A 27,568-nucleotide genomic window follows, 5' to 3' on the forward strand; every position below is an offset into this window, starting at 1 on the left:
CATAAGAAATGAAAACTCTATGAATGAAAGTTCAGTTGTGTCCTTTATTTAATACAGTTCCTTGACAGAAATCCAAAATGCTTTGCCAATTAAGCCACAGGTTTATTTTACTGAAAAAGACCTTGATCTCTTAATCGGGCTTCCTTCTTTGCCATTCTGACTGCTATCCAGCTTCTTCTGCTGCCACCAGCTGGCTTCCACTACTGCTAAATTCCAGCAACCAGCAGGATGCAATTCAGTGCTTTGTTTTGACTGCTGCGCTCCTGGTAGGAAAATCAACTCAGATGTATAACTCAATCTTTAAACTGGGAACAGAAAATCACAATCAACTCATTTCCTTCACATTTTGGGTTATCAGACAGCCTTGCAGAGGCTTGTACTTGTCCCAAGAAACGGTCCAGACAAAGCTCCAGGCTAACAAAAAAGAAGCCATTTCCATTGTTAAATTAATGGTCTCCTCCCAGGAAGGAACAAGATTAAAACTACAGAGCCATTATGTGAAGCAAACAAAGGTCAAATCAAAATGTAACAGTGTACAATAGACTTAGAAATTCGGAAGTACAAATCCTAACACATTTATCAAAAGAACGTTTGAAAATAGTAAGGAAGATAAAATTTCAATCATGTTTATTTAATTTTTGAAAATTTGAGCAATGAGTATAATTTTGACCTTCAATTTTGGCCAATGCCTATCATTTTTTGTTAGAGTAGTCCCTCTAAGATTTAACTATTGAAAATTTACTACTATAATTAACATTTAAAATTTAAATTATAAAATAAAAATGTTTCCAAGTTGTGTTTTTTGGTAAGTATCTGGCTAGTATTTACACAGCAGAAATTCACAAAGGTTAATTAACACAACACTAAGAAAATATAAGTAGATATAAAAAGATATGAATTCACAGGATACTTAAATGTAAACATATATTCAGCTATATTAAAATTTTAAATACATGTGTAAACACACATATACAATGAGAGGTAAAACAGAGTCAGTTCTGAAGCCAGAGAGACAGAGAGATAGTATCAAGTAATTAAAACTTAAGGAAAACTTCTCTGTGCCCTGAGCCTGGCACTAAACATAGATTGTGCCCTCTTTTTTTTCTAACTCTAGTGCTTGCTCAACAGTTTGACATAGAATACCATATTATGCCACAAGATCTAAACGTTTACAGATTAGTAGTTCCATGTGAGCAAACCAAGTGAAAAGTCGGGATATATAAATAACCAAAAAGGAGAAATTGCTAGCAGGAATATACCTAAATAAGGCCTCCAAGTTCACCTATTCTTAAGAATCAGGGATAATGAGGTAAGCCAGTCACAAAAGAACAGACACAGTATGCAGTCACTGATAATTGGATACTAGCCCCAGAAAGCTCTGAATACCCAAGAAACAACTCACAGGCCATATGAAGCTCAAAAAAAGAAAGGCCAAAAAGTGGAAGCTTCAGTCCTTCTTAGAAAAAAAAAAGTGTATAACACCCTCTCAGAGTGGGGTACACCTAGACCTTAAATCATTTGTAACTCAAGAGCTAAGAAGATAGCCTTGCGGCAATTTTTGGTAGTTAAAAATCATAATGTTTAATTTTTACACACCAAGAAAACTTTTGCTATTTCCATGTTACATTTTGTTTTACATGTACTTTATGCTCGTTGTAACTAGTAAGATTTCAATGCATACTATCAAACCCTTAAAAATCAAGTGCTGACAAAAATATATTCGTATATATTTACACTAAAATGATTTTAATAATCTGTACATGTATCTGTTTTTTTAAATAAAGTTGTAAGAAAAAAAAGAATCAGGGATAAGTTTTCAACTAGATTCATTGTAGACAACACCTATGGCATGTATAGTAAAAGAAATTTCAAGGTTACAGAAACTTGAAGGCAACTTTAGCTAAAAAACCAAGACCACTCTTTATTTCATAGAGTCTATGGACAGCAAATAGAGATTTCAAATCCTGGCTGGATGGTGTACACCTGCAAGGAATTGGAGACAAGAGGACCTCAAGTTTCTTCTGCTTTGTAGGAATTTAGTCTAGTCTGGGTTACAGACTTTATTTTTAGAGAATACAGTATGGCTAGAGGGTGTAGTAGCTCAAGCGTATCAATGTCCTGGGTCCTTCCTTCAGGAGATCATCTAGTTTAGTGAATCTGTACTTGGGCTACAGAGACATGACTGTGTTTAAAATGATACAGCCTTGGATCTGTTTCACCAGAGCTTCTGATTGAATTGGTTCAGGATACAGAATAAGCACCGAGGCTTTTAAAGGACCCTTGTGACGCTAATGTGCAACCAATGCTGAGAACTACACTTTAGATCACTGGACAGACAGCCAGTGCTTCCATTTTTTAAAGTTTCAGCTAACTTATTTTATAGGCTAGTAGATCAAAGGAAAACCTGCAAGGGCTGGTTATCTCCTATCATGTTGTTACCCTTGGACTGATCTCAGGTAGTCAGGCTAGGCAGGAAGTTCCTTTACCTGCTGAGCCATTTTTCCAGCCCTAGAACTCCAATATGTAACAATAGCTCAAACTTCACGTTTTTAATGAAAGGTTCAAAAAATCAACAGCCATGTGTTTTGATGCATAACTCTTAAGAGCAGGTGAATCTCTGAGATTCAAGGCCAGCCTAGTCTACATAGTGAATGCCAGGCCAGGACTGCATACTGAGGCTGCCCCCCCCCCCCTTTTTTGAGACCCTGTCTTAAAAACAAAAACCAGTAATATAGACAAATTTAGAAAAAAAGAAATGTCCCGCGAAATAATCCTGATTTAAATGGTGTGATTCTATTTACGCAAAATTCAGTGTGTGTGTGTGTGTGTGTGTGTGTGTGTGTGTGTGTGCGCGCGCGTGTGTGTTCGCGCGCGCGCGCAAACGGGGCAAGGGACGGAAATGACTAGAAAGGGAAACTAGGAAGGAAATTCCCGGGATAGAAATGTTATGTATTTCGATTAGGGTACAGACAGTTATTTAGTTATCAAAACACCGACACGAACAACTGAGGCCTTTACGATGTTGCCGTATATAATAAACTAGCTAGAAAGAGACGTGATTAATTTACATGTGAGTACGTATCGGTACTTGTGATAACCCCGACCCCTGCTTTAAGAAAAGCAAAACAAACCAAAGATGAAAATCAGTGAGAGGGGAGAGCAGACCGCAGAGAGGGTCAAGCCTAATGAATCACTAGAGCGCTGGCTGTCGAACGCCAGGGTCTTCTAACGCTACCGAGCCCGGGCGTCCTAGGAAAAGAAACCCGCGCGCTTTTTCCGGCATGCACAAAACTGAGTGTCCTCACCGGAAGGGTCCGGAGGGAAACGTCACTATCAGAGCAAAGAACCCGGTAGCAATTTGGTTCCTGCGCGGATGCTGGAGCTGTAAGGCTCCGTGCGGACGGCTGATTGTGGATCGCAGAAGGAGGACGCTGGGGCCCGCCGTCCATCCGCTGCTACTATGATTCCGGTGTCGCTGGTGGTGGTTGTGGTGGGTGGTTGGACTGCCGTCTACCTGGCCGACTTGGTGTTGAAGGTGAGGGCCTCAGGCCTAAGGCCCCAAACGGCGGAGTCCAGGGGTGGCGCGCATGGTCCTGGGTTGCCCAAGGTCTTTTCTCTTCCCCTGCCAAGTTTCCTCGGTGGGCTGGAGCCCGCTCCGGCCGTGGTGTCTACGTGCACTCTTCCGCGTGGCGCATCCATCCGGCGGAGAAAATAAAGTAGGGCAGGCTGCGGGAGGGGTGTGGCGGCCCCGTGCCGCCGCCGCATTGCGGGCGCCGGGTCCCTGCTGCTTTTGGCTCCTTCCAAGGAGAAGTCGGGCGGGCTTGGGAGGCACGGCCCGAAGGAGAAAAGAAACTAAAACGCCGCTTAAAAAAAGGCGTTGTTTTCCTTATGTGTGCTAAACTTAGGGCCTGTGAGACGCTACTAGTCTTATGATAACTCGAAATCAAATTTGTGATTTAAATCACTGGTGTCAAACTCGAAAGTACACAGGAGTATCCGTGGTTCCGGTTTAATTTAGATTCTGATTTCGTCAGGTCTGGGAGGGAAACTAAGATTCTCTATTTCCAGCTAGTTCCTCTGTCCTGCAGACCGCGCTGGCCCAAGGACCATGCTTTAAAGTAGCACGCTTAAGTAGCAAGACTTTAGAGAGCCGCATTTTCTGTTACTCAAATTTTATTTACACCCCACACTCCCTCTTACTCAGTGATACACGCTGGGCATACAGTGCGTTTATTTGAGTGTTGTGGGTGTTAGAATCTTAAGAAGAAATTTCAGGAGTTATCTGAGCACGTGCTTCAGAGGCCCTTAGGATGGAATGGGGGTGGGGAATGCGAGCGTAGAAATTCCCAACGGTTTGAAAATCATAAATAGTAAAACCTTCGTGTTTGTGTTCTCTTTAACAAAATCCCTCGTGACATTTTGTCTTAGAAAACAATAAAATCAGATGGCCCCTGTACTTCCTTGTCATATTTAAACTTTGGAATGCCAGACTATGAAGCATAGTCCCTAGGAGAGCTAGGCTCTGCCACTTCCTAACCTTTGTGACCTTAGGCAGATTGCTACCGGTGCCTCCATTTCTTGTCTTCAAATAGGGATAACAACTGGGAGGATTATATTATGCATCCACATAATATACTGTATCTGAGGTTCAAGGACCAACAACACTTGGATGATCTGGGCACTTCTTAGAACTGTAGACTTTCAGGTCTCAGCTCTGACCTGTAGGATCACAGCCTACAGCTTCACAAAGTCCCCTGACCAGTTCTGTGCACATGGACTTGGTTTTAGTGCTTAGCAGCACAGGCCACAGTGATTTAGTGATTGGGCTCAAAAGAAACAGCCACATGATTTCTTCATGTTTCGTATGTTTAAAAAAAAAAAAAAAAAAAACTCAGATAAATAAAACTCATGAAACTCATACAGTCAGTCTCAGGTCAAGTAAGTGAATGATAAGGATGCGGCTTTAATTTCTGAGGCATCCTCTGTCTTCAGAAAAGCACCAATGCCTGAAAAGAAAGTGTATGTGGCTATTTTGTCTGCTTCAATGTACATGTACATTACATGCATTCAGTGCCCTCAGGGGCCAGAAGAGGTCTTAGCATCCCCTGGAACTGGAGTTACAAATGGTTCTTAGCCACCGTGTGAACGCGCTGGGATTTGAGCCCCAGTCCTCTGGAAGAGAAGCCCGTTTTTCCCCTCTCCAGTGCCTAAGATCGTGACTTTTCAGAACTTTTCCCTTCTCTCGGTCTGCTGTCTTACCCTTGGTTTTTGTAGTCCAGTAAACCTCTGCTGCGCAAATATGTCAGTTGCCTTTTCAAGTTCTAGAAAATAAGTAGGCTTAAATTGCCATCAGAAGATAGTAGAGACAATTACATATACTGGCTTTCAGACTGAGGCCATGCCGTTATAATGGTAAAAGACCTGAACTAGCCTTCTAGGACAAATGCGTTTTTCATACAGATGGTCATTAGTTATGAAGGTACTTCTGCGCTTTCTGTAACTCCCTTGTTATTTATACATCTATTTTAGTCAAGGACCTCAAACTATAAAAGCCTTGTGACTGTTTATGAGCAGCTATCGCTGTAACCCTTGCGGAAATTTAAGAGCTTATACTGAGACGTAGAGGACATTAGGTAAATGTTCTGGCTTTGTCTGGTTTAACTTGAGGCTTGCTTAGATGAAAATAGAAAATATTGATTGAAATTAAGCTATCTCTTCTGTTGAATCCACACAGAGTCTAAAAATGATCTCAAAAGACCCATCTTCTGTCTGTGGCAATGAAGTAAGCTGTGCTGTCCACTGTGGTAGTCATTAAATGTGTGTGGCTATCTAGCGTTTGCAAAAGCTTGTCTAAGTAGAGATATGCTTTGAGTATCATTTTGATGCCACATTTCAAAGAATACTAGAAATAAATGTCTCAGTGTTCTTACATTGATTATAAGTTAAAATGATAGCTTGGATATTTGCATATTGCACATATATGAAAATGATTCTTTCCTTTTTAAAATTTGGCTAATAGTTTAAAAATTATATGTGGCATGAAGTTTGGATGTACATATTTCTTATGGGCTTTATGATTTTAAGCAGAGGTCAGGATTATTGGTGGTGGTGGTGGTTTGGATTTTTTGTTTGTTTATATATTTGTTTCATTGTTGTTTTGTTTTTTGTGGGTTTTTTTTTTTTTTTTTTTTTTTGAGATAGGGTTTCCCTGTATAGTCCTGGCTGCCCTGAAACTTACCCTGTAGACCAGGCTAGCCTTGAACTCAGAGATCTGCCTGCCTCTGCCTCCCAAAATGCTGACTTTAAAGGGGTTTGTCTCCACCACCTGTCAAGACCATGCTTCTTTTTTAAGTTTATGTATTTTTATTCTTTAACCCTTTACCATCCAGACTTCATTCCCTTCCTGGTCTGTACCCCACCACCACTCCCCATCCCCTACCTCTCCCCCATACACACCCCCAACCCCCATCTCCAAGAGGATGTCCCCAGCTCACGACCCACACCCCACCAGACCCTCCACTCCCTGGGGCCTCCAGTCTCTTGAGGGTTAGGTTCATCTTCTCTCACTGAGGCCAGACCCGCCAGTCCTCTGCTGTATATATGTCACGGCCTCATATCAGCTGGTGTATGCCGCCTGGTTGGTGGCTCAGTGTCTAGGAGATCTCGGGGTCCAGGTCAGTTGAGATTGCAGGTCTTCCTATGTGACTGCCTTCCTCCTCAGTTTCTCCCAGCTTTCCCTAATTCAGCCACAGGGTTTCCCAGCTTTAGGCCATTGGTTGGGTGCTAGTGTTTGCATCTGACTCTCAGCTGCTTGTTGGGTTTCTCAGAGGGCAGCCATGCTAGGCTCCTGTCTGTAATCACACCACAGCATCAGTAATAGTGTCGGGCCTTGGAGCCTCCCCTTGAAATGGATCCCAATTTGGGCTGGTCACAGGACTTCCTTTTTCTCATGCTCTTCTCTATTGAATAGTAAGTATTTTAAGGTTTGTGGGTCACAGGATCCTTGTCACGTATGTATTCCTCAAGTTTTGTTTCCTATTTGGAGAAGACAGGGTTGAGATAGCACTTCTCTATGTGAGTCTGGCTGGTCTGGAACTCACTGTGCCAGACATGCTGGTTGTAAACTTGCAGGGCTACTTCTGCTTTTCCTTTTCCATCACTACTGTGTCGTGGTAGGATTACAGGCATACTCCACTGTGCTGGCTTTTGAATGTGGATTTACTGGGATTTAGAATCACCATGGAAACCTCTGTGTGTGTGGCTAAAGGGGATTATCTAGTTTAAGATAATTGAGGGAGAAAACCCATGCTCAATGTGGGAGGTACTATTTTTATGGGGTGAGGCCCTGAACTAGATAAAAACATAGAAAGGACTAAACACAAGCTTTCATCTTCCTCTGCCTCTTGACTATGTATGTCATGTGACCAGCTGCCTCAACCACCTTACCTCCTCGACCTCCAGTGCCATCCATATTTTCTGCTCCATGACAGAATATACTTTGGAAATGTGATTGAAATGAAATCTTTCCCAAAGCTGCTGTTTTGTCACAGTATCCAGACAGTAAACATCATAACCACTATCCCCAGCAGTAGTCTTTTTTTTTTTAAATCATCCCTTAAAAATTTAAAAACTGTTCCTAAATTTGAGACTATAAGCCAGATTTCCCTTTTGGGTTGTAGATCTCTGCAATCTAACCTGGCCAACTCGGCCTAATGGAAACCTTTAATACTTTGCAGGAAAAAATGAGGCTTTAAGATTATAAAACATTTGGGTGGGATTGGGATTGTAGCTCAGTTTATGGAGTGCTTGTCTGGCATACACAAAGTCCTGGGATGACAACCCAGCACTACATAAACTGGACATGGTGTCAAATGACTATAATCTCAGTACTTGGGAGGTGGAGTCAGGATCACAAATTCAAGGTCATCTTCAGCTATGTGGAAGCTAGAGGCCAGCCTGGGTAACCTGAAACTATCTCAAAAATATTATAAACTTTTGCACCACTAACATCTTGATTTCTTTTAGAAAGTCTTTATTTTCTTTATTTTATTTATTTCTTTGTTTTCTTGTGTTATAAGTCTGCTCTTCAAATTTGAGTGATGCTGAACTTTTCTTTCTCTTAGTCATCTGTGTATTTTAAACATTCTTATGAAGACTGGCTGGAAAACAATGGATTGAGCATCTCTCCTTTTCATATAAGATGGCAAACTTCAATTTTTAATCGTGCCTTTTACAGTTGGGGACGGCGGAAAGCAAGGATGCTTTACCAATGGTACTTTTCATCTTCAATTTTGGACTAAATTAGTAATTAAATTATAATAATCAGAGATAGATTATTAACAATTTCCATCATTTTTTAATTTATTGAGCATATAGATGTATACTCATACACACACACACACACACACACACACACACACACACACACACACACGGAATTGTATCATTGTGCTTTTTCATACATTAAAAACCATGGCACCTGAGCATAGTGGTACATATCTGTTGTCCCAGAAGTACCAGGAATTTTAAAGCTATTCTAAGTTATATTTCAAGTTTGAGGCCAGTCTGAGCTACATGTGAACCTTGTCTCAAAAAACAAAAAATAAAATGAGGAAGACTGGAAAGATGGTTCAGCAGTTAAGAGCATTTGCTGTTCTTCTAGAGGACTCAAGTAATGTCTAAATTGAGTGAGTGAGTGAATGAATGAATGAATGAATGAGACATTTATGAAAATGTATGCTTTTATATTTTCCATGCTCTTTGGGACACCTGATATCCTAACAATTTCTTTTTTAAAAGATGCATTTATTTTTATTTTGTTGTTTTGTTTTGCTGAATTTTCACCACCTGCATGCAATGCTCACAGGAGCCAGGACGGTATCAAATCCCCTGAAGCTGGAGTGTCAGTTCTGAACTAACATGTGGTACTAGGAACTGAACCTGGGCCTCTGCAAAAGCAGCCAGTGCTGTTAACCTCTGAGCCATCTCTCCAGCTCCCCATAACAGGTTCTTAGTTCAGAGAATTTGGGGCTAGTGAATAATGTGCTCTAAACTACTGTTTGTTAAAAATGAAGCTCCAAGTAGGAACAGCAGCACATATCTCTATGATTCCCAGCACTCTGAAGTCTGAGGCAGAATTGATAATTTGAGGGAAGCCTGGACAACATAGCAAGTTCTGGGCCACTCTGGGGTTCATAAAGAGATGTTGTCTCAATGTATATCATCTGAATTAAATAAAGTAATAAAGAGAAGAAAATAAAAAGGAAAAATAGAAAAGGCACTTCAGATCCTGTAGATAGTTTTACAACTTTTCATTTTCTCTTTTAGAGCTTTTCATCTGAAAGTCCAAAATATTATGGGAAATGTCCATTTTCAGTAATAAGCCTTCATTCATTGATTGCCTTGCAAATATGACACAGTTAATACTTTAACATTCCTGAATTAACTTTCTGCTTTCTAAGTATTTTCTAGATTTTAGGTTGGAGTTATGTTATCAATTTTAACATTATAAATGAAGACCAAAAATTCACTATTCAGGATTAAAGAATCAACATTGTAAAATTTTTTTAATGTACATATGTGAACAACACACACACTTAAATGTAAAGTAAGCTCCAAATATATTCAAGCTAAATGTAAACAATTAAATAAACAAAAAGCCAGAAAGGATACAGTAATAAAAATAGGCAAACATAAAATTTGGTTTTTTGAAAAGACTAATTAAATTGAATGGGAAAAAATAACTAAAAATAATAATTGAAAATAAAGTATTAATTCTATGAACATTAAAACAAAAAAAGATTATTACAAACAATTCTACAACCTTAAATTTCACAACAGAGCTTTATGAGAAAATAACAGATTAGTCCCAGCCATAAGAGTAATTTTAATTATTGAAACAACAGAATAACAAAACTATTAAATTTGCCTTCACTGATACTTAAACTAATTTATCACAAAGCTAAAATGAGATAAATATGATAAAGACAGTAGAATGAATGTAAAGTAAGTGAATGCCCTAATTTCTAACTATATTAAATACAAGTAAAGTAGGGCTACAATAAATGAGCAGATAAAGGGGAATCCCTCAGCCCTTTTTTAAAAATTGGCAATGATATTTAGCTTCTTCAGGTGTCAGAGTATATAATTAGAATTGCCTATTAGTCAATCAGTTTAGGTGAGGAAACAAGGCTGAGCTATTGGTCTTTTTAGCAATTGTTTAAAAGCTACAGAATGTGGCCAGTGTCTTTGTTAGTCATGCATTGTGAAGAATTGTATACTTACATGTTTGTTTTTGTTCTTGTTGCCAGGTTCAATTTTGGAATGGTGTTTGGTGTGATTGCCATGTTCAGCTCTTTTTTTCTCCTTGGAAAAACATTGATGCAGACTTTGGCACAAATGATGGCTGACTCTCCCTCTCCTTATTCTTCCTCTTCTTCCTCTTCCTCTTCCTCTTCCTCTTCTTCCTCCTCCTCCTCTCTTCACAATGAACAGGTGTTGCAAGTTGTGGTAAGTACACTCTTTTTTGATTTAAACAACTGCTGAAACATATTTTTCTGGCTAGTATAGCTATGATTCATAAATTAGACATTAAAGTAAAATGTCTCATAATTTTTCAGATTACACACTAAATCAAAAACCATGAATACAGGATTAGCAGAAATTGTCACCGTATGTGATAGCAGTGGTAATAACTGGAGCAGAGAATAAATGGATGACTACTAAGACAGGCAGTCATGACTGATCCCCTCAACTGGGGATATCTTCTTGAGATGTGTTGTTGATTGTTTCTTTCAAGGAGTATACATGCTGACTTTCGATCTCTATAAAATGTAAAAGTATATCTTTCTTTTCTTTTTTTAAGATTTATTTATTTTATGTATGTGATTACATAGTTGCTGTCTTCAGACACACCGGAAGAGAGCATCAGATCCCATTACAGATGGTTGTGAGCCATCATGTGGGTGCTGGGAATTGAACTCAGAACCTCTGGAAGAACAGTCAATGCTCTTAACCACTGAGCCATCTCTCAAGCCCATAAAAGTACATCTTAACCCTGTACAATACTCCCATGTCCTTTTCATGGTTTCCAGAATTTAATCTTTTAGTTAAAATATAAGGCTGGTGTTAGGAGGTAAACATATCAGACATTTTAAGATTTTTTTGTGACTGTTTTACCTGAATATATGCGTACTATATACATGTGTGATATCCATAGAGGTCAAAAGGAGGCATTGAATTCCCTGGAACTGTAGTTACAGACAGTTGTATGCCACCATGTGGATGCTGGGAACCAAATCTGTCTTCTGCAAAAGCATTAAGTGTTCTTAACTACTGATCCATCTTTCCAGTCTTCACCTTGTGATTTAATGTCAAAGAATATATATGCTAGGATTTATTCATTTGACTATTACAGTAATTCTTCCTTTAAAGCACGTGTGAGGGCTTATATCTTATCTTTTGGCAGTCCTGGAGCCAGAAAGTACAGCATCATGCATGTAAGCAAAGTGCTCTGCTCCTGAGCTCCAGCCCCTACATCTTCAGTTTGCAAGAGTACCCAACATCGACTCAGTTTTGCTTCACAATTTTTCAACTTTTATTTATTTCTACATCATATCTTTACATTTGTAGCTTCTATCCCATGAGGTATTAGTGTTGTTTTTAATAATGTTCTTATTCATGGACATTTAAGGGTTAAGAACAGATTTTTTTTTAAAGGAAGGCGATCATACCTGTATGACCTCTGCTAAGTTGGGCGAATGCAGAAAACCTTACAAGTGATTTATAGAGAGTAATGAAGGATGGTCACTTCTTTCTTAGAGGTCGAGACGATTTGTTAGTTGAAGCTGCTGCATAAGACAGGATTTATTTTTTCAGTAAACATTTTATCAGTGTGTCCTGCCTCCTGGTCATGTGTAGGGTCCCAGTTACTTGGAAAACAAAACCCAGTGATCACATTGATGGGATTTTTAGTCTAGAAGATGAGATGGTGTGATTGTTCTTTGGACATTATACAAGGTGCTAGGTAACAAAAGTATAAGGTGTACCTGGCTCTAGAAGAGGAGGAGAGAGTGGAAGGATGAGGGCAGTTCACATAGCCTGGAAATGGAGGGTGAAAACTGGGCATTTCAGGAATAGAAGGACCACTATTACATGGAGCACAGTAAGACATATCCTAATAATCATAAATTCCTAAGTAACACAGGCAGTGTTTCCCATGTGAGGTTTCTGTATGTATTTTATTTTGTTGTCTTAGCAGATGGCCAAAGTGCAGGATGCACTCATGAAGTTTATTTTGTTCTCTCTGGCTTACAGATGAGAAAGACAATGCCCAAAGATATTACATCATTTGCCCAGAGCCATAGTTAGTAAATAGTGTATTCATCATTAATAATGATATAATCTATGTACATGATGTTTTACTCCTTTAAAATGACAAAGAAAAGCCAGAGCTAGTGGTACAAGCTTATAATGTCAACTGCTTGGGAGGTTGAGATAGGAATAAGTTGAAGGCTTGCCTTGGCTACAAAGCAAGTGCAAGGCCAACTTGGGTAGCACTAAAGGGATTTGATGGGTTAACAAAAGAACAGATGGACTTGGGAGGGAAAAGTGGTAGTGGGATAAGGGAGGAGCTGGCGGATCAAGGAGGGTGGATTTGATCAAAACACAGAAACTGTGCAGATAAAGTTCTCAGTTTCAAAGTGAGGAAAAGAGAATGAGGTGGATGGTTTTCCATTGTGCTTCTCAGACAATGATTAATTTAATGCGAAGCTACAGGGTGCAGGGACAGTTTAAGGATGACTCTTGGTTCTACAAGTAGTTAGTGTTCAAGAAAGAAGATGAGAATGAAGGAACCCCATTTCAAGAAAATCTGATCTTTATCCTGTCTGCCTCATCAAGTTCTAACAGCAAATTGTCATGTAGACAAATTATTCTTCTCTTTACTTCTCAGATTATTCACTCTTCATAAAAAATACTAGGTGACCTGTGCCTTGGAACTGTTAAAGGTCCAGAAGCCCCATAGTGTACCATGCATATTTATATATAATTTTAAAAATGCCTTGGCTCTTGTGTTTGATTTAAACCCTTGGAGCTTAAGGAACATACTTCTGGTTTACTCTCTAATTTCCTGTGGCCTTATTCCATATTAATTCCCACAACCCTGGCACTGTGTGTGGTTGAAAGAGTGTTGTACATTCAGTGTTTTGGTGCATCTAATACTTTGTAATCATGTCAGAGACAGATGGGCATCTTGTACTGTTGCCAGCCAATAAGACCTGCCATCTGTGGCTATAGTCAGTCACAAACTCAGTCTCTTACCTTTTTTTTCTTTATTGTGTATCCAGAAGACAATGTAGAAAAAGAACAAAGAGCTGGTTGCATAAAATTATGTGAGTTATTTGAAGTAAAAGCGACCTGTGCTTTGGTGCAGGTTGTTTGGTGAATTAGATGGCATGTATGAGAGCTAGTCTTTTTTTTTTTTAATTCACTTTACATCCTGATCACTGTCCTTGCTTCAAGTCCCCTCACTACCATCAGTCCCTACCCCTCTCCCCCTCCCCTTTTCCTCCAAGAGAGTGGAGGCCCGCCTGGGTATCCCCCAACCCTGGCACATCTAGATGAGAACTAATGTTAAGGAAATACATTCAAAGAGGTAACAGAAAAAAGAAAAAACTAAACCAAACAGGTTATTTTACCCAGCATGGAGAAGGAGAAATGGGACACCGATATTTGTGGAAGAAAAAAAGGTTGCTCAATAAGGTCTGAATAAAGAGAATCAGATAACAAGATATCAAACAGACATTTTAAATGTTGATTATGAAGATGAGTTTCATAATCAGAACAGACACTAGGAATCATTGGAATGCAGAAAATAACCGAGCCACATTCTGTGAGTCTCTCTTTGATTGCAAGGCTTAAAAAGTGAAACTCATTTCCTGCAGAGTCCAAAACCATAGTCTGATTGAGGCAATGTGAAACTTTAGTTCGAAAAAGTTTGTGAAAGTAAAGGAAAATGCAGGTTGTTAATTTACACAAGCATGGAGTGAGGAAGACAGAAAACTACCATCAGAACTGTAGAATGTTTTTATGTAACAACAGTAAATGGTATATCTTTGTTCTTATCTTGACTTTTGAATATGTTATTTTTAGAGCAGGTTGAAGCTTATAGCAGCATTGAGAGGAAATATAGATTTCCTATATACTTTCCACAAAACACATCTACCCCAACTAAACTGATTCACTTATAACTATTGGTAAAGCTAAGCTAATGGATCACCATTACACAGGTTCCATGGTTTATACTTAGATTCAGTCTTGATGTTTTAGGAAATGTTGAATATTCATAGATTTGATACCCCTAAGAGTGCTTGCTGACTGGAGCCTGTTATAGCTACTTCCTGAGAGGCTCTGCTAAAGCCTGACAAATACAGAGATAGATGTGGGACCCCAATGGAGGAGTTAGAGAAAGGACTGAATGAGCTGAAGGGGATTACAGCCCAAAAGAAGAACAACAATATATCAACCAACCAGACCCCTTCAGAACTCCCAGAGACTAAACCACCAACCAAAGAGTACACACATGGAGGGACCCATGGCTCCAGTTACATATGTAGCAGGGGATGGCCTTGCCAGGCATCAGTGGGAGGAGAGGCCCTTGGTCCTGTGAAGGCCCAATGCCCCAGTGTAGGGGAATGCCAGGGCAGGGAGGCAGGAGTGGGTAGGTGAGTGGGGCAGCATTCTCATAGAGTCTTGAGGAGGCGGGGTGGGATGGGATGTTTTCGGAGGGGAGACCAGGAAGGGGAAACACGTTTGAAGTGTAAATAAGGAAAATAAACAGTAAAAATGGAGAAAAACAAATGAAGTAAAAATACATTTGCTTGCCTAGGCAAGTTAGCAAGGAAAAGAACAAATGACAAATTTCTGCCGCTAAAATGGCTATACCATGTACATTTGTTATTGTGAAATAAATCCCAACATTGTGGGGGGGGGGAAACTAAAAGCAAAGTAAGATAATATGGTAAATAAACTGGAGGATATATTTCTCAGCTGTATTACAAAGGACCAATAATAGTGTTTGAATTATAGTTAACAGATTAGTAAGAAAAAGAGAAATGCAGCTGAACATGGTAGTGAGTGCCTGTAATCCCAGTACTCAGGAGGCAGAGACAGGAGGATCACTTAAATTTAACATCAAGTTAGTCTCCCTACCAAGTTACATATCAGCCTATTTCAAATAAAATAACAAATATGTCAGTACACGAGGAAAAAGCCATAAATAGGTTACTCAGATTGCAGATTTGAATAAAATGAACTTGCCTAAAGTTATAGCTGTTTTAAGAGAGCAGCTCAAGAAGATTTGTGTATTTGTGCTGGCTAGTCTTATGTAAACTTGACATAAGCTAGAATTATCTGAAAGGAGGGAACCTCAATTGAGAAGATGCCTCAATGAAAACCAGCTATAAGTCATTGTCTCAACTAGTGATCATTGGGGGAGGGCTGAGCTCATCCTGAGTTCTATGGGAAAGCAGGCTGAATAAGCCAGTAAGCAGCACCCCTCCATGGCCTCTGTCCTGCCTCCAGTTTCCTGCCCTGCTTGAGTTCCTGTCCTGACTTCTTGGATGATGAGCAGTGATCTGGAAGTGTAAGCAAAAAAAAAAAAAAAAAAAATTCCCTCCTAAACTTGCTCTGCTCTTTGGTCTTGTAGCAATAGAAACCCTAACTAAGACAAAGGTACCAGGATTGTGGAATATTGCTGTGATAGACTCTACCATGTTTTGGGGAGGATTGTGGAAGGACTTTGGAACTTTAGACTACAAAAAAGCCAGAGTGTTGAAAGTTCAGTGGGATGTTCTTTAGAAGCTTGGAAGATGAGTGTTAAGAGAACAGTGCAGAGGATAGCTTGTAAAATTTCAGAGGGAAATGTAAAGACTATCAGGCTGTTTGCTACTTTGATTTAAAATTCTATGGTTCTGGTTAGCTGGGGCTGAAGAATCAGCTGTGATTAACAGGGTACCAGCACTACAAGCCGGGAAACCTTTGCGTTACTTGGATACTTGATGCTAGTATGCTGGAGGTGAGAATTTGGAATTGATTAAAAGAGACCAGCATTGTTGAGGTGAAATCCTCAGGAAGGTGTTTCTTGATAGTCAGCATACAGAAGCTGTATTCCAGAGGTGTCCAAGCTTGCACCTTGCACTGACAGTTGAGCCTGGTATGGAGAGCAGCTGAGGCTTGGCACTGTCAGAAGCCATTGGTGGAAGTGCCACTTCCATGGCAGTTGAAGACCAAGGCTTTAAGGGTTCATAGAGGGAATTTGAGGCTTGGTACCATGAAAGCCTATAAGAGGCTATTCAAGAAGGAGCAGGAGAGAACCCCAGCAGTTTTGGAGATTCTAGTACCATGGGATGACCACAAGAACAGCAGTGGGGTGGAGTCAGCCAGAACCTAGAAGACAAGCTGTGTGTGCTGCAGTGGGTGAAACAGAGGTACTGACCCAAGTCTTTGGAGGAACACAGAAGGTCATGAGTGGATCCATCATTGGACACTATTGTTTATGCATATGGGGGATATTTTGCTTTGACTTGATTGTGACTGTGCCTTGGTTCTTGAAGGTATTTAGTTTAATTTTGACTTTTACAGGGGCCCACAGCTAAAAGACTTAGGACTTTTAAAAAAGAGAGATTTCAGAGTTTTAAAGAGATTGGCTATTTTAAAGGGACTAAAATTGTAATGTTTTCATGTTTGATTTTGTAAAGACTGAGACTTTTAAAGTTATTATGATTTTAATGTGAGATCATGGGGATGAATATGAAAGGAAAAATTGTGGCTTAATAGTGATGATTTTGTGTGTCATGATGACAAGGGGTCAGTCGTGCTGTGTGTGTGCGCGCACTCATGCATATACTGGAGTCCTCAAAGAGGAAAGAGCTTCCCTTGAGGAAATGCCTCCATGAGATCCAGCCATAAGGCATTTTCTCAACTAGTGATTGATAGGGGAGGGCCCAGCCCATTGTTGATGGAGCCATCCCTGGGATGGTAGACCCGGGTTCTATAAGAAAGCAGGCTGAATAGGCCATGAGAAAGCAAGCTAATAAGCAGTACCCTTGCCTCTAGGATCCTGCCATTGTTTGCATTCCTGTCCTGACTTCCTTTGATGAGGAACAGTGATATGGAAGTGTGAGCCAAGTAAAGTCTTTCCTCCCCAGCTTTCTTTGTAATCATTGTGTTTCATCATATAAATAGAAATCCTAATTAAGACAGTATCAAAATCTTCTAGGAACATTATTACCTCCTCTAGAGCATAATGGTAAACATTGGACAAAAATTAACTTATTTTATCCTCAAAATTACATTTTGTACATATGATTATTTCTGTTTTAAGATGAGGAGGTTGAAGGATTGGAGAGATAATATGCCAGCTTCCTCAAGGTTATTTAGCTAGTTAACAACAGAGCTGGACCTCCAGTAATTACTGTGCTTACGTAAGAATTTATTCTCTCAAATATTTGGACTTAAGTATACAAGTGTCTTTTTAAAGTTTGTTTTTGTTTGGAGAGTCTCACTTTGTCGCACTGGTGACTAGCAATACTTGATAGGTAGACCAGGCTGATCTCAAACTTAAGCAATTTACCTGCCTCTCAGGTACTGGAATTAAATTGTGCACCACAATTCCTAGCCTATGCAATATCTATCGTGAGAGCAGAAATTTGCCAAATGAGAAGATGGCTCTTTGGACAAGAATAATTGCTGTGGAAGAAAGATCTGAGTTTAAATTCCCAGCACCCACAAGTCTTTCCTAGCTTGCAAACCCAGTATCATGATGAAGACAGGCTGATCTCTAGAGCTCTCTAGACATCTAGTCTAGCTGAAATGTTCAGGTTCAGCTTGAAATGAGCCTCGGGTTCAGTGAGACTGTCTCAAAACATAAGATACAGAGGGGCCAGGAAGATGGCTAAGATGGTAAAGGTGCGTGCAACTGAGCCCAACATTAGTGCTATCTTTTCAGGGGAACCATATATTGGAAGGAGAGAACCAACTCCTTCATGTCCTCTAGCGTCCACAGGTACTGAAGCCTTCACACTCCATGGGCACACTGTAGCAAGTATATACCCACATATATTCACACAACAAGGTGTAAGGTGGAGAGCAGTAGAAGATATCCACCATCCTTTGGCCTCTGCATGTGTGTGCAGGAGCATGTGTACTTAATAAAAGTTCACACTTGGGAATTTAATAATCAAAAAAGCAAAACTTTGTAAAATAGCTAAATGATCCACAACTCATTCCACAAAATGCAGTGCACCTATTAAAAACTCTGTTGACATGCTGGTTAAATAAAAAGCAGGCCTGAGGGTACACATTTCCCAATCCTAATGCAAGGAGGTATCGATAGGATTCCTTAGGGCTTTCTGTCCTGGCAGCCTAGCCTAATCGTTGAACTCCAGGTCCTAGTGAGAGATCTCATTTCTAAAAACAAGGTAGAAGTTGGAGAAGTAGCTGAGTGGTTAAAAGCATTTGTTGCTCTAAAGAGGACTAGGTTCAGTTCACAGAACCTGCTTCTTTGTATGTCCATGTGTCTATATTGCATTAATGTGTGCATCTTCGTTTCTATTTTTCTGAGAGATAAATTGATAGGGTAAGAGGAATGAAGTGCATGATGCACCAACACAGACCTGGCATTTTTTCCTAACAGCTTCCATTATTGCCTCTTATAAGCTATGAGTATTAAAGAGAGCCTCACGGATTTGCTTTATGACTCAGCATGAGCTTTTGAAATCTTGTAATAAGTTTAGAGACAGGACTAAGAACTTTTGTATGAGACAGGGTCCCTGGCTGTCCTAGAACTCACTTTATAGAGCAGGCTGGCCTCAAACTTCAACATCTGTCTGCCTTCTGCCACCTGAGTGCTGAAATTAAAGGTGTACACCACTAGTGCTGGCTAGGACCAATGATTTGAAATTGTTCTCAAATTGAGCCTCCAACCCTTAAATTAGGAATAGATCAACCACTGCCACCATCGTTGTCACCCTGCTTCTCTAACACTCAGGGCACCTTCATTTTTTCCCATGGCCAAGCTCTTAGGAATCTAAAGTTTTTAATATAGTTTTTCTTGTTTCCTTCAAATTGGTAGTATGTCAGATTTACAGAAATCGCATAAGTTAAAACAAGACATTGCTTTTTCTTATTGTAGAAGTAAAATTTGATAATTAATGGTCATGCTTTTAGATCTTGGGATATTACGATTAGAGGTTTCAGCTTTAAGACAGTGAAGATCATGCCTCTTGGTATACAGTTGCTATACCCACACTGATAATCATTGCTATATTATGTCTATAAACAGGTTCCTGGTATAAATTTACCTGTCAATCAGCTGACTTACTTCTTCGCTGCCGTCCTCATTAGTGGTGTTGTACATGAAATTGGACACGGTATAGCAGCTATTAGGTAATTAGACTTAACTTGTTCTTTTCTACTACATACAAAGAAACTTTTCATTTGAGAGGACTTCTTCCTAAAATCCTAAATATTCAATGAGATTGTTTTCTTCTGTAGATATTATTCAATGTATACCCACCATTTATTACATTGGGGAAGCTTCTCTTTAAAAAATATATATATATATATCGCTGATATGCCCATCTAGTGATGTGATCATTTGTATTGTCTCTTTCCTTTGTTTTATGCCAACATGATTATAACTTCACTACTTCAAGATTTTCCTCTAGTTTTTTTGTTTTATTTTAAAAGTTATATTATCCATTATGAATGTGTGTGTATGTTTGTGCATGCATGCATGTGCACACACATGATGTTGCATACTTGTGGAAGTCAGAGAACAATTTGTTGGAGTTGTTTGTTCTCCTTCTACCATGTGGGTCCAACACTGCCTCAAAATGGTTCTTTTTTTGGGCGGGTGAATAGTAGGAAAGAAAGATTTCTCTAACCCACACTACCCTCAAAGTCAGGATCTTCCTGCCTCAGTCTTCCGAGTATTTAGGATAATAAAGTATGTGCCACTGTGCATGGCTTTACTTTAATCCAGCTGAAAAGAATTTCCTGCTTCTGTTCATATCCTATGTTGGGTAGAACAACAACAACAAAAAAAAAAAAAAAAACCCTTAAGTACTGGGTTCAGTGATATCTAAGCCTTCCTAGAAACCCAGGTGGGAGATGAGACCTAGGACTTACTTGACTGTGCTTTTTCGTGGTTTTGACACCTAAATATATCTTTCTACTTATACCTAAGATGAGAAGAAGTGTGGTCCCTGCTTCCCTGATACCCCATAACAAGTCTGCCATACAGAAATATACAAACAGGAATATTTTATCTTTTGGGTGCATGGACCAGGGAGAAGGCAAATCATCTGACATCCTAAGTTCAATTCTAGGAAGCAGCTTTATTACCTGAGCAGTCTCACCAACCCCAGTTACCTTTTATAAATCACCAACGGTTTGCCTCATAACCTTTAGTGTTTTGTATCTACAGTTATTATTAATAGTTTTATATTTTATACTATGTTTGTGAAACAATTGGATAACTTTAATACTTTCTATTTATTCTTTGAAAGTTTAATATATATAATGACCATTGATCATATCTATCTCCGATTCCTTGCTTCCAACTGCTTTCAGATCCTCATATCTCCCTACCAAGTTCTCCCCACACAACTAAGTAACACTCTAAGTTAGTGCTACCTGTTATCTACATCCCTGGAGTGCCATCCACTGGAACATTGGCAGTCTCCCAGAAACCATCAGCTGTCAGGAACTTCTCACCTAGGGGAAATGCCTCAAACACTCTCCCCATCTAGGATATACTGTTGACTGGTTTGATCTTATAGCTTTCTGCAGGCAGCCATAGCTGTTGTGAGTTAGTGAGTGTATTGACCAAGTTACATCTGGATAGCTGTTTTGCAGCAGTCCTTCCCAAACTGCCTCTTAAAATCTTTCTGTCTCCTCTTCCACAGTGTTTCTCTCTAAGCCTCAAGAAAATGGTTGTGTGACATAGATGTCCCATATATGGCACTTATGAATCTGTATTAAGTGCCATCCACTGGGAGGAAAATGAGTAGCAAGCTTCTCTGATAATGGATGAAGCATCACTAATCTATAGACAAAAAGATTAGAAAACAGTTTAATTCTGTATCGATTTAACAAAATAATAGTAGATTCTCCCCTATGGCCTATGACCTCCTGCCATAGTCACTGTTCTATTGCCGCTATGTTTTTCTGCCACTATGAACTATGAATGTTTTATATGTCTTTACCAAAAAAGTGAATCATATATATTTACTATTAAGGTAATGGTTTTTTTTTTTTTATAGTATCTGTTGGTTCCTAGGAAACTTAAATCTATATGTGTTTATAGAAATGAAGTGGTAGAAAACTATTCCTTTTAAGGACTATCTTACCATTAACTTGCCATTAAAATGTACTTAGTATTTGCTGAACAGAAATATGCTTACATATCTTGTGCCTTATTTATAATAACTAGGACAAATAAATGTGTTTGAATCATATTTTGAGTTATATATTTCCCTTTGTCCTCTAAAAATTAATAGTACACTGTAGCTTTCTATCATTGATTTCTCATAGAATTATTAGCTATTTCTCTATATAATCATTTCAATTATATATTTCAGAGTTTTCTAGAACCTAAGCCAAATCTGTGTTACACTAGTTTAAAGTTATGATTATTAGTTTTATCTCTCCAGGAAGATTATTTTTAAAAGTGAATTATAGCGAATTTTAAGATTGCATCATTATTAACTTGACAGAAATACAATTATATTAGAAAATTCCTTTTCTTAATGTGATTTACACTTTCTTAGGGAACAAGTTCGATTTAATGGCTTTGGAATTTTTCTCTTCATTATTTACCCTGGAGCATTTGTTGATCTTTTCACCACCCATTTGCAACTTATATCACCAGTCCAGCAGCTGAGGATATTTTGTGCAGGTAATAAACAGACTTCATTGTTTTTAAATGTTTCTATGTTATTTGAGTGTTGATTTTCTGTGGTTTTATTGAAAGTAGTCTTGTGAAAAATAACATTTGATTAATAAATTCAGCTTATTAGAGCATCTCAAAGCAATTTAAAAAACATATAAATTACTGAAAATTTATATTAAAAGCATAAGGGAACACTTCATATTTACTGAAGCAAAGGCATGTTCAAAACCTGAAACCACAACTATGAAGAATGTCAACTTAGCTGAAATATACAAAGAATGTGCAAAAATCAAGACAGAACATGAAAAGCCAGTCACATGATAAATCATAACTCAACAATGAAGAAAAGATGGTGTGGAAGGATTGATGGTGAACATTAGCACTGTTGGAGTTCAATCAGACAAAAAGACTCACCCACAAACATACAATTATGGAGGGGAGAAATTGTGGGAAAAACAGATCCATCTCAGCTAAAGGAACACAAGACAAGTCTACCATAATCCTACATCTCCTTAAAGGGAATAACTAAGGCTAAGCAATTATGGATATAGAATTTTTGAACAGGAGACTATGGTATAAAATAACTAACATGGAATCAAAAAGGAATTGAGGTGGGGCCAGCAACATGGTTCAGTGAGTAAAGACATTTGCTGCCAAGCCTAATGACCTTAGTTCAATTTCTAGCTCCTACATGGCATGAGGGAGAGGACCAATATCTACAAGTTATCCTCAGAGTTCTATGTTTATGCTGTGATGTATGCATGCATAAAATAAATAGAATGTAATAAAATTTACGTTAGGAGATATAGAAAGCTCAGTAGTATCAAGAGCTCTTGATACACTTGAAGAGCAACTAAATTTAGTTCTCAGCACCCATATGGTGCCTCACAGCCCAGGGGATTCAATATACTGACCTCCATAGGCTATATAGGCAAAACATTCACACATAAAAATTACTCAAGATTTTTTTTTCTTTAAAAAAATGAGAATGGGTAAGGTAAAAAGCCATTAAATCTGTATTCAAGATTCCCTTACTTTCTTATGTCATGAATAAGATGATATACTTGAGATTAGGTCAGAAATGGTCAGTTTGAGTTTTATAGTATACAGCAAATGATCTGAAAAATACATTTAAACATTTCAAGTGATCATACTAAATGAAAGCATGAAGCAGACAAAAGGAAAAAAAAAAACCTATCAAGTGAAAAAAAAAGAAAACCAAAATATTTTTTCTTTTATAATAATTTAAGAAAAATAAAAATAAAATATGACCTACTCTACTGCTAAAATATCAGGTTGTGATATATATAGTTCGTGATAGGGTGCTTGTGCCTGGGTTCCATCCCTAGCACTATAAAAAAAAGCCCTTACTTTAGATTTTAAAAGTATTCCAAGTTTGTGATGTTCAGGGGATAAAAATCAATCAAAAACTACTCTAATATTGGAAAATAAAAATGCAGAATATTTTATACAAATGTCAGCTAATAAGAAATATTAGAAATTACCATGAAAACCAATAATGACTCTTATTCAACGAAACAACAAATTAAATGAAATAAAAAAGTATAATATACTGTATTCATCTCCTAACATGATATTTAAGTAAGAGCATGGGATCTTACAATTGGTTTTATAAAAATAGATGAGTCATATCATATGAACACAGAAGATAATTTCTTTCTAAATGCCCATGAAATTGACAAAGAAATTTCTATGTTCACAAATCTCAAATCTAAGTAATAGAAGGAAAATGTGTCTTAGTCATAAATTGGATCTATTTAATTAAATCCATAATTAAGTTTTAATAATTATAACTTCATTATGAGTTATGATTCATTATTTAAAGTGACATTAAGTTATAAAATTATAAATATATTTAGTAAATATAAAGCTTTACTAAAAGAAACATTCAATGCTATATATAGGTGTATAATTAGGAATAGAAAAAAGTCAGGCAATAAACATAAGAAATGTGAAAACAAGTATAAAATAGGTAGAAATGGGGTAGGGACTAGAGATAGTAGAGGACCTGCACTCACAGGGTTTACAGCCATACTTAACTCCAGGTCCAGGGAATCTCATGACCTCTTGTGACTTACAAAATATCACACATGCGTGTATAAATATACAGGGAAGATAATCATACACACAAAATAAATCTTCTTAAAATGAAATAATGGCATAATTAATAGAAGAACCAGTGGTATAAATCTAATTGAGTTATTTGAAAAAACAGTTACTGATAGGATTTGTATTTAAATTGATGAATAATACTTGATAAACATGAAATTGCAGCTACTGACAGAATCTGTATTCACATTAGTGAATAATATCTGATATACTGAAAATTTTATCAATTGCTAGTGTTTTTTGGCTTTTGTTCATCTATGAAAAAATGTTTTTAAAAAACTGAATATAAGAATGGGAAAATAGTTGAAATTAACTAATCAAGCTATTAAATGCAAACAGGAGAAAGTATAAAAGAATCCCCATAAAAGTTTTATAGGTAATAATTGAATAAATTGTTTTCTTAAAAAAAGATTATAATGTATGATAATGTATGCCACAGTAGTCAAAAATGTACCCATCACATAAAGCACATTTTAAGCATTAAATAATTGCTCAATGTCATTTTAGTAGCCCTTTTCCTTTGATATTCTAGTACAATGTAGTTATAATACAGTGAACCATGTTAATATAGTAACTATTGTCTGGTAATGTTTATATTGAGGCAAGAACATTTAGATATACACAGCAATTAGCACATTTTATAATGTTAACTTTCAAAATATTATCATAATTTAAAAGTATACTTTTATACTAATACATTTATACTGCATGCGTACTCAAAGTGTTCTCAGTTTTTTCTCCATAATTTTTATTCCATATACATATGCATTTTATCAGAAGTAGAGTCACAATAAAAAAAATTTTAGCATAATCTTTTCAGACCATATACAGAAAGTCACTACATTTCTTTGTATTCTTTTGTTTGTCATAGATGGGTTTTAGTGAGGATTTGGGTTTTTTTGTTGTTGTTTTCTTCTTTGGCATATGGTCTCAATATGTAGTCCAGGCTCATCTTGAACACCAGTTCTTTCTACCTCCACCTTCAGAATTTAGACTTATGCCCTCTAATACTTAGCAGAAATTGTTTTGTTTTATTAAAATACAACACAGATATATAAAAAATATATGCATATAAATATATAGAATAGACATATGATGCATAATATACACTGAATCATATACTACATATTATGCATTATATATTATTTAGCATATATCATAATTATGTTATATGCTATATTTTATATATAGTTATATATAAATGTTTTATATATTCTTATGTGAACTATAATTTATAATGCATTTATACTTTATTATGTTTTATTATATAAATTTATTTAAATAATATAATTTTTAGCACAAAATTTGGTATATTTCAATAATGCAGGGTGATTTAGTATTGGAAAATTTTGAAAATGAAAATTTACTATTGGTAAATTTTCCTTATCTAACATGTTGACTAAAAATTAACACATATTAATATTTTCAAAACTATACTTAAGTCTGTTTTGTGGAAAATAATTATAATGTTTGTAGTTCAGTAATAGGATATTTGTATAATATTTAGACACAAAGTAAAATTTAAAAGGAATAGACTTTCTTTTTTCCTACATAAGCCTGGCTGAGGGTAGGTAAGAAATCAACTGTAATAAAATATAGAAAAGGTCAGTAAGAAACCGAGATGGAAAGATTACATTCAGTCAGTAACTAGACTGGAGAATTACAGGGAAACCCAGCGGTTCTGCAACTCCTGCAGGAAGTTGCGCAATCATTTAGGCATGCGCAAAAGAAGCTTTCTTGATGGTCTGTCGCAGTTTAGTGACGTATCGAGCGGCACGCCCAGGGACGTATCCAGCGGCACGCCCAACGCATGCGTCTTGTCCTCCAGAAACACCTATAAGCGCCTCCGGAATCACCTTAGTGCCTCAGACGACGGCCGGCTTTTCCCTGAAGCACACGCTTTTCGTCACCTCTTCCTGGTTTGTTTCCTTGTTGTAGTTTTTGTCGTTTGGGGGTTTTCCTTGTTCTGTTTAGCACGCAAGTGCGTGCTTTTCTTCCCTGATTTGTTTTCTACTCCACAGCTGTCTCCTACCTGCTTGCTACCCAGGACCAGTACGCGGGTCCCCGCCATGGCCTCAGAGACAGAGAAAATTATGTGTCTCACCACAGAAAACGCAGAGATTCCCGCTGATTTTATGGAGCTGCAGCCACTCGATGATATCGAGACAGTTTCTGTGGAAACCAATGTAAGCCAAACCATCAAAGTGTATGGAGATGTAGGTGTTGATTGGGCGCATGGTGGCCACTACCATTCTCCTCTTATTGCTCTGCAGCCACTTGTAGGCAGCAACCTGAGTAATGGAGATCATGATCAGGAAATGATCGTGCAGACACCAGAGGAGGTGGTGAATCACCAAGACTCAGACAACCTACTACTCGGTACTGAATTTGAAAGCCCGATGGTTTTGCCAGTTAATGAAGAAGAATATCTCCAGCCGACCACTGCCACTTTTTCTGGCTTCTTGGCGGCAGAGAATGGTCAAGAAGAGCTCAGCCCCTATGGAGGGAATCTCTGTGGTTTGACGGCCACTATCGAGGCTGGTGCAGAAGAAGGTGTGAACCCTGACCTGGGTGACAAACAGTGGGAACATAAGCAGATACAAATCGATGGTCTTGATGGAGAACTTCCCTTCCCCATGTGGGAGGATAATAATGAAAAAGACGATCCCATGGCTGAAGGACAGGCTGGTGAGTCAACCCCCGATTATTCTGAGTATATGACAGGAAAGAAATTTCCTCCTGAAGGAATACCTGGCATTGATCTTTCTGATCCCAAACAACTGGCAGAATTTACTAGCATGAAACCCAAAAGGCCAAAAGGAGACTTTCCAAGACCTGTGGCATGCTCTCATAAAGGCTGTGGGAAGATGTTCAAAGATAATTCTGCTATGAGAAAGCACTTGCACATTCATGGGCCTAGAGTGCACGTCTGTGCAGAATGTGGCAAAGCTTTTGTTGAGAGCTCGAAGCTGAAACGTCATCAGCTGGTTCATACTGGAGAGAAACCCTACCAGTGTACCTTTGAAGGCTGTGGGAGACGCTTTTCCCTGGATTTCAATTTGCGTACACATGTGCGAATCCATACTGGAGACAAACCCTTTGTGTGCCCATTTGATGCCTGCAACAAGAAATTTGCTCAGTCGACAAACCTAAAATCTCATATCTTAACACATGTTAGGAACAAAAGTGACCAGTAAAAAGAAATGAGAAGATCCTTTTGAAGCCTGAGAAGTATTCGACAGTAATGTGCCTGGGAATAAATATGCCCCTTGTTTGAATAGTTTCTAGGAAAGTTATTGCAAATGAATCGTACATATCTGAGGTTTATGTTTTGATAGAACAAATGTTAAAAAGTTTACGTTAATAAGATGCTCTATTTTATAATACAGTGGTGTTTTTGGGAAGTTTGGTTTCCACAGGAGACTAATTAACCTCATATTGTTGCTAACGATGGAGTTCTTTTCACGCTGGAGTATTTTGAGA

The 27,568-nt window shown here is 38.1% G+C and overlaps 2 protein-coding genes across 2 annotated transcripts in view; both read left to right on the forward strand.

Annotated features, from left to right (window-relative positions):
- Positions 1-3,404: 3,404 nt before the first annotated feature.
- Positions 3,405-27,568, forward strand: part of MBTPS2 (membrane bound transcription factor peptidase, site 2) — a 43,414-nt gene continuing 19,250 nt past the window's right edge. Inside the window, exons 1-5 of the mRNA XM_080909933.1 lie at positions 3,405-3,535; positions 8,124-8,272; positions 10,311-10,509; positions 19,343-19,446; positions 21,834-21,961. Coding sequence (XP_080766059.1) covers positions 3,461-3,535; positions 8,124-8,272; positions 10,311-10,509; positions 19,343-19,446; positions 21,834-21,961 — 655 coding nt within the window. The 5' untranslated portion in view covers positions 3,405-3,460. The remainder of the gene's footprint in view (positions 3,536-8,123; positions 8,273-10,310; positions 10,510-19,342; positions 19,447-21,833; positions 21,962-27,568) is intronic.
- Positions 26,155-27,445, forward strand: YY2 (YY2 transcription factor; the record flags this gene model as incomplete). Its single annotated transcript, XM_080910955.1, has 1 exon — positions 26,155-27,445. The coding sequence occupies one exon, from the start codon at positions 26,155-26,157 to the stop codon at positions 27,280-27,282; it is 1,128 nt and encodes a 375-aa protein (XP_080767081.1). The 3' UTR covers positions 27,283-27,445.

The sequence above is a fragment of the Micromys minutus genome (assembly GCF_963924665.1).
Source record: "Micromys minutus genome assembly, chromosome: X".
Lineage (NCBI taxonomy): Eukaryota > Metazoa > Chordata > Mammalia > Rodentia > Muridae > Micromys > Micromys minutus.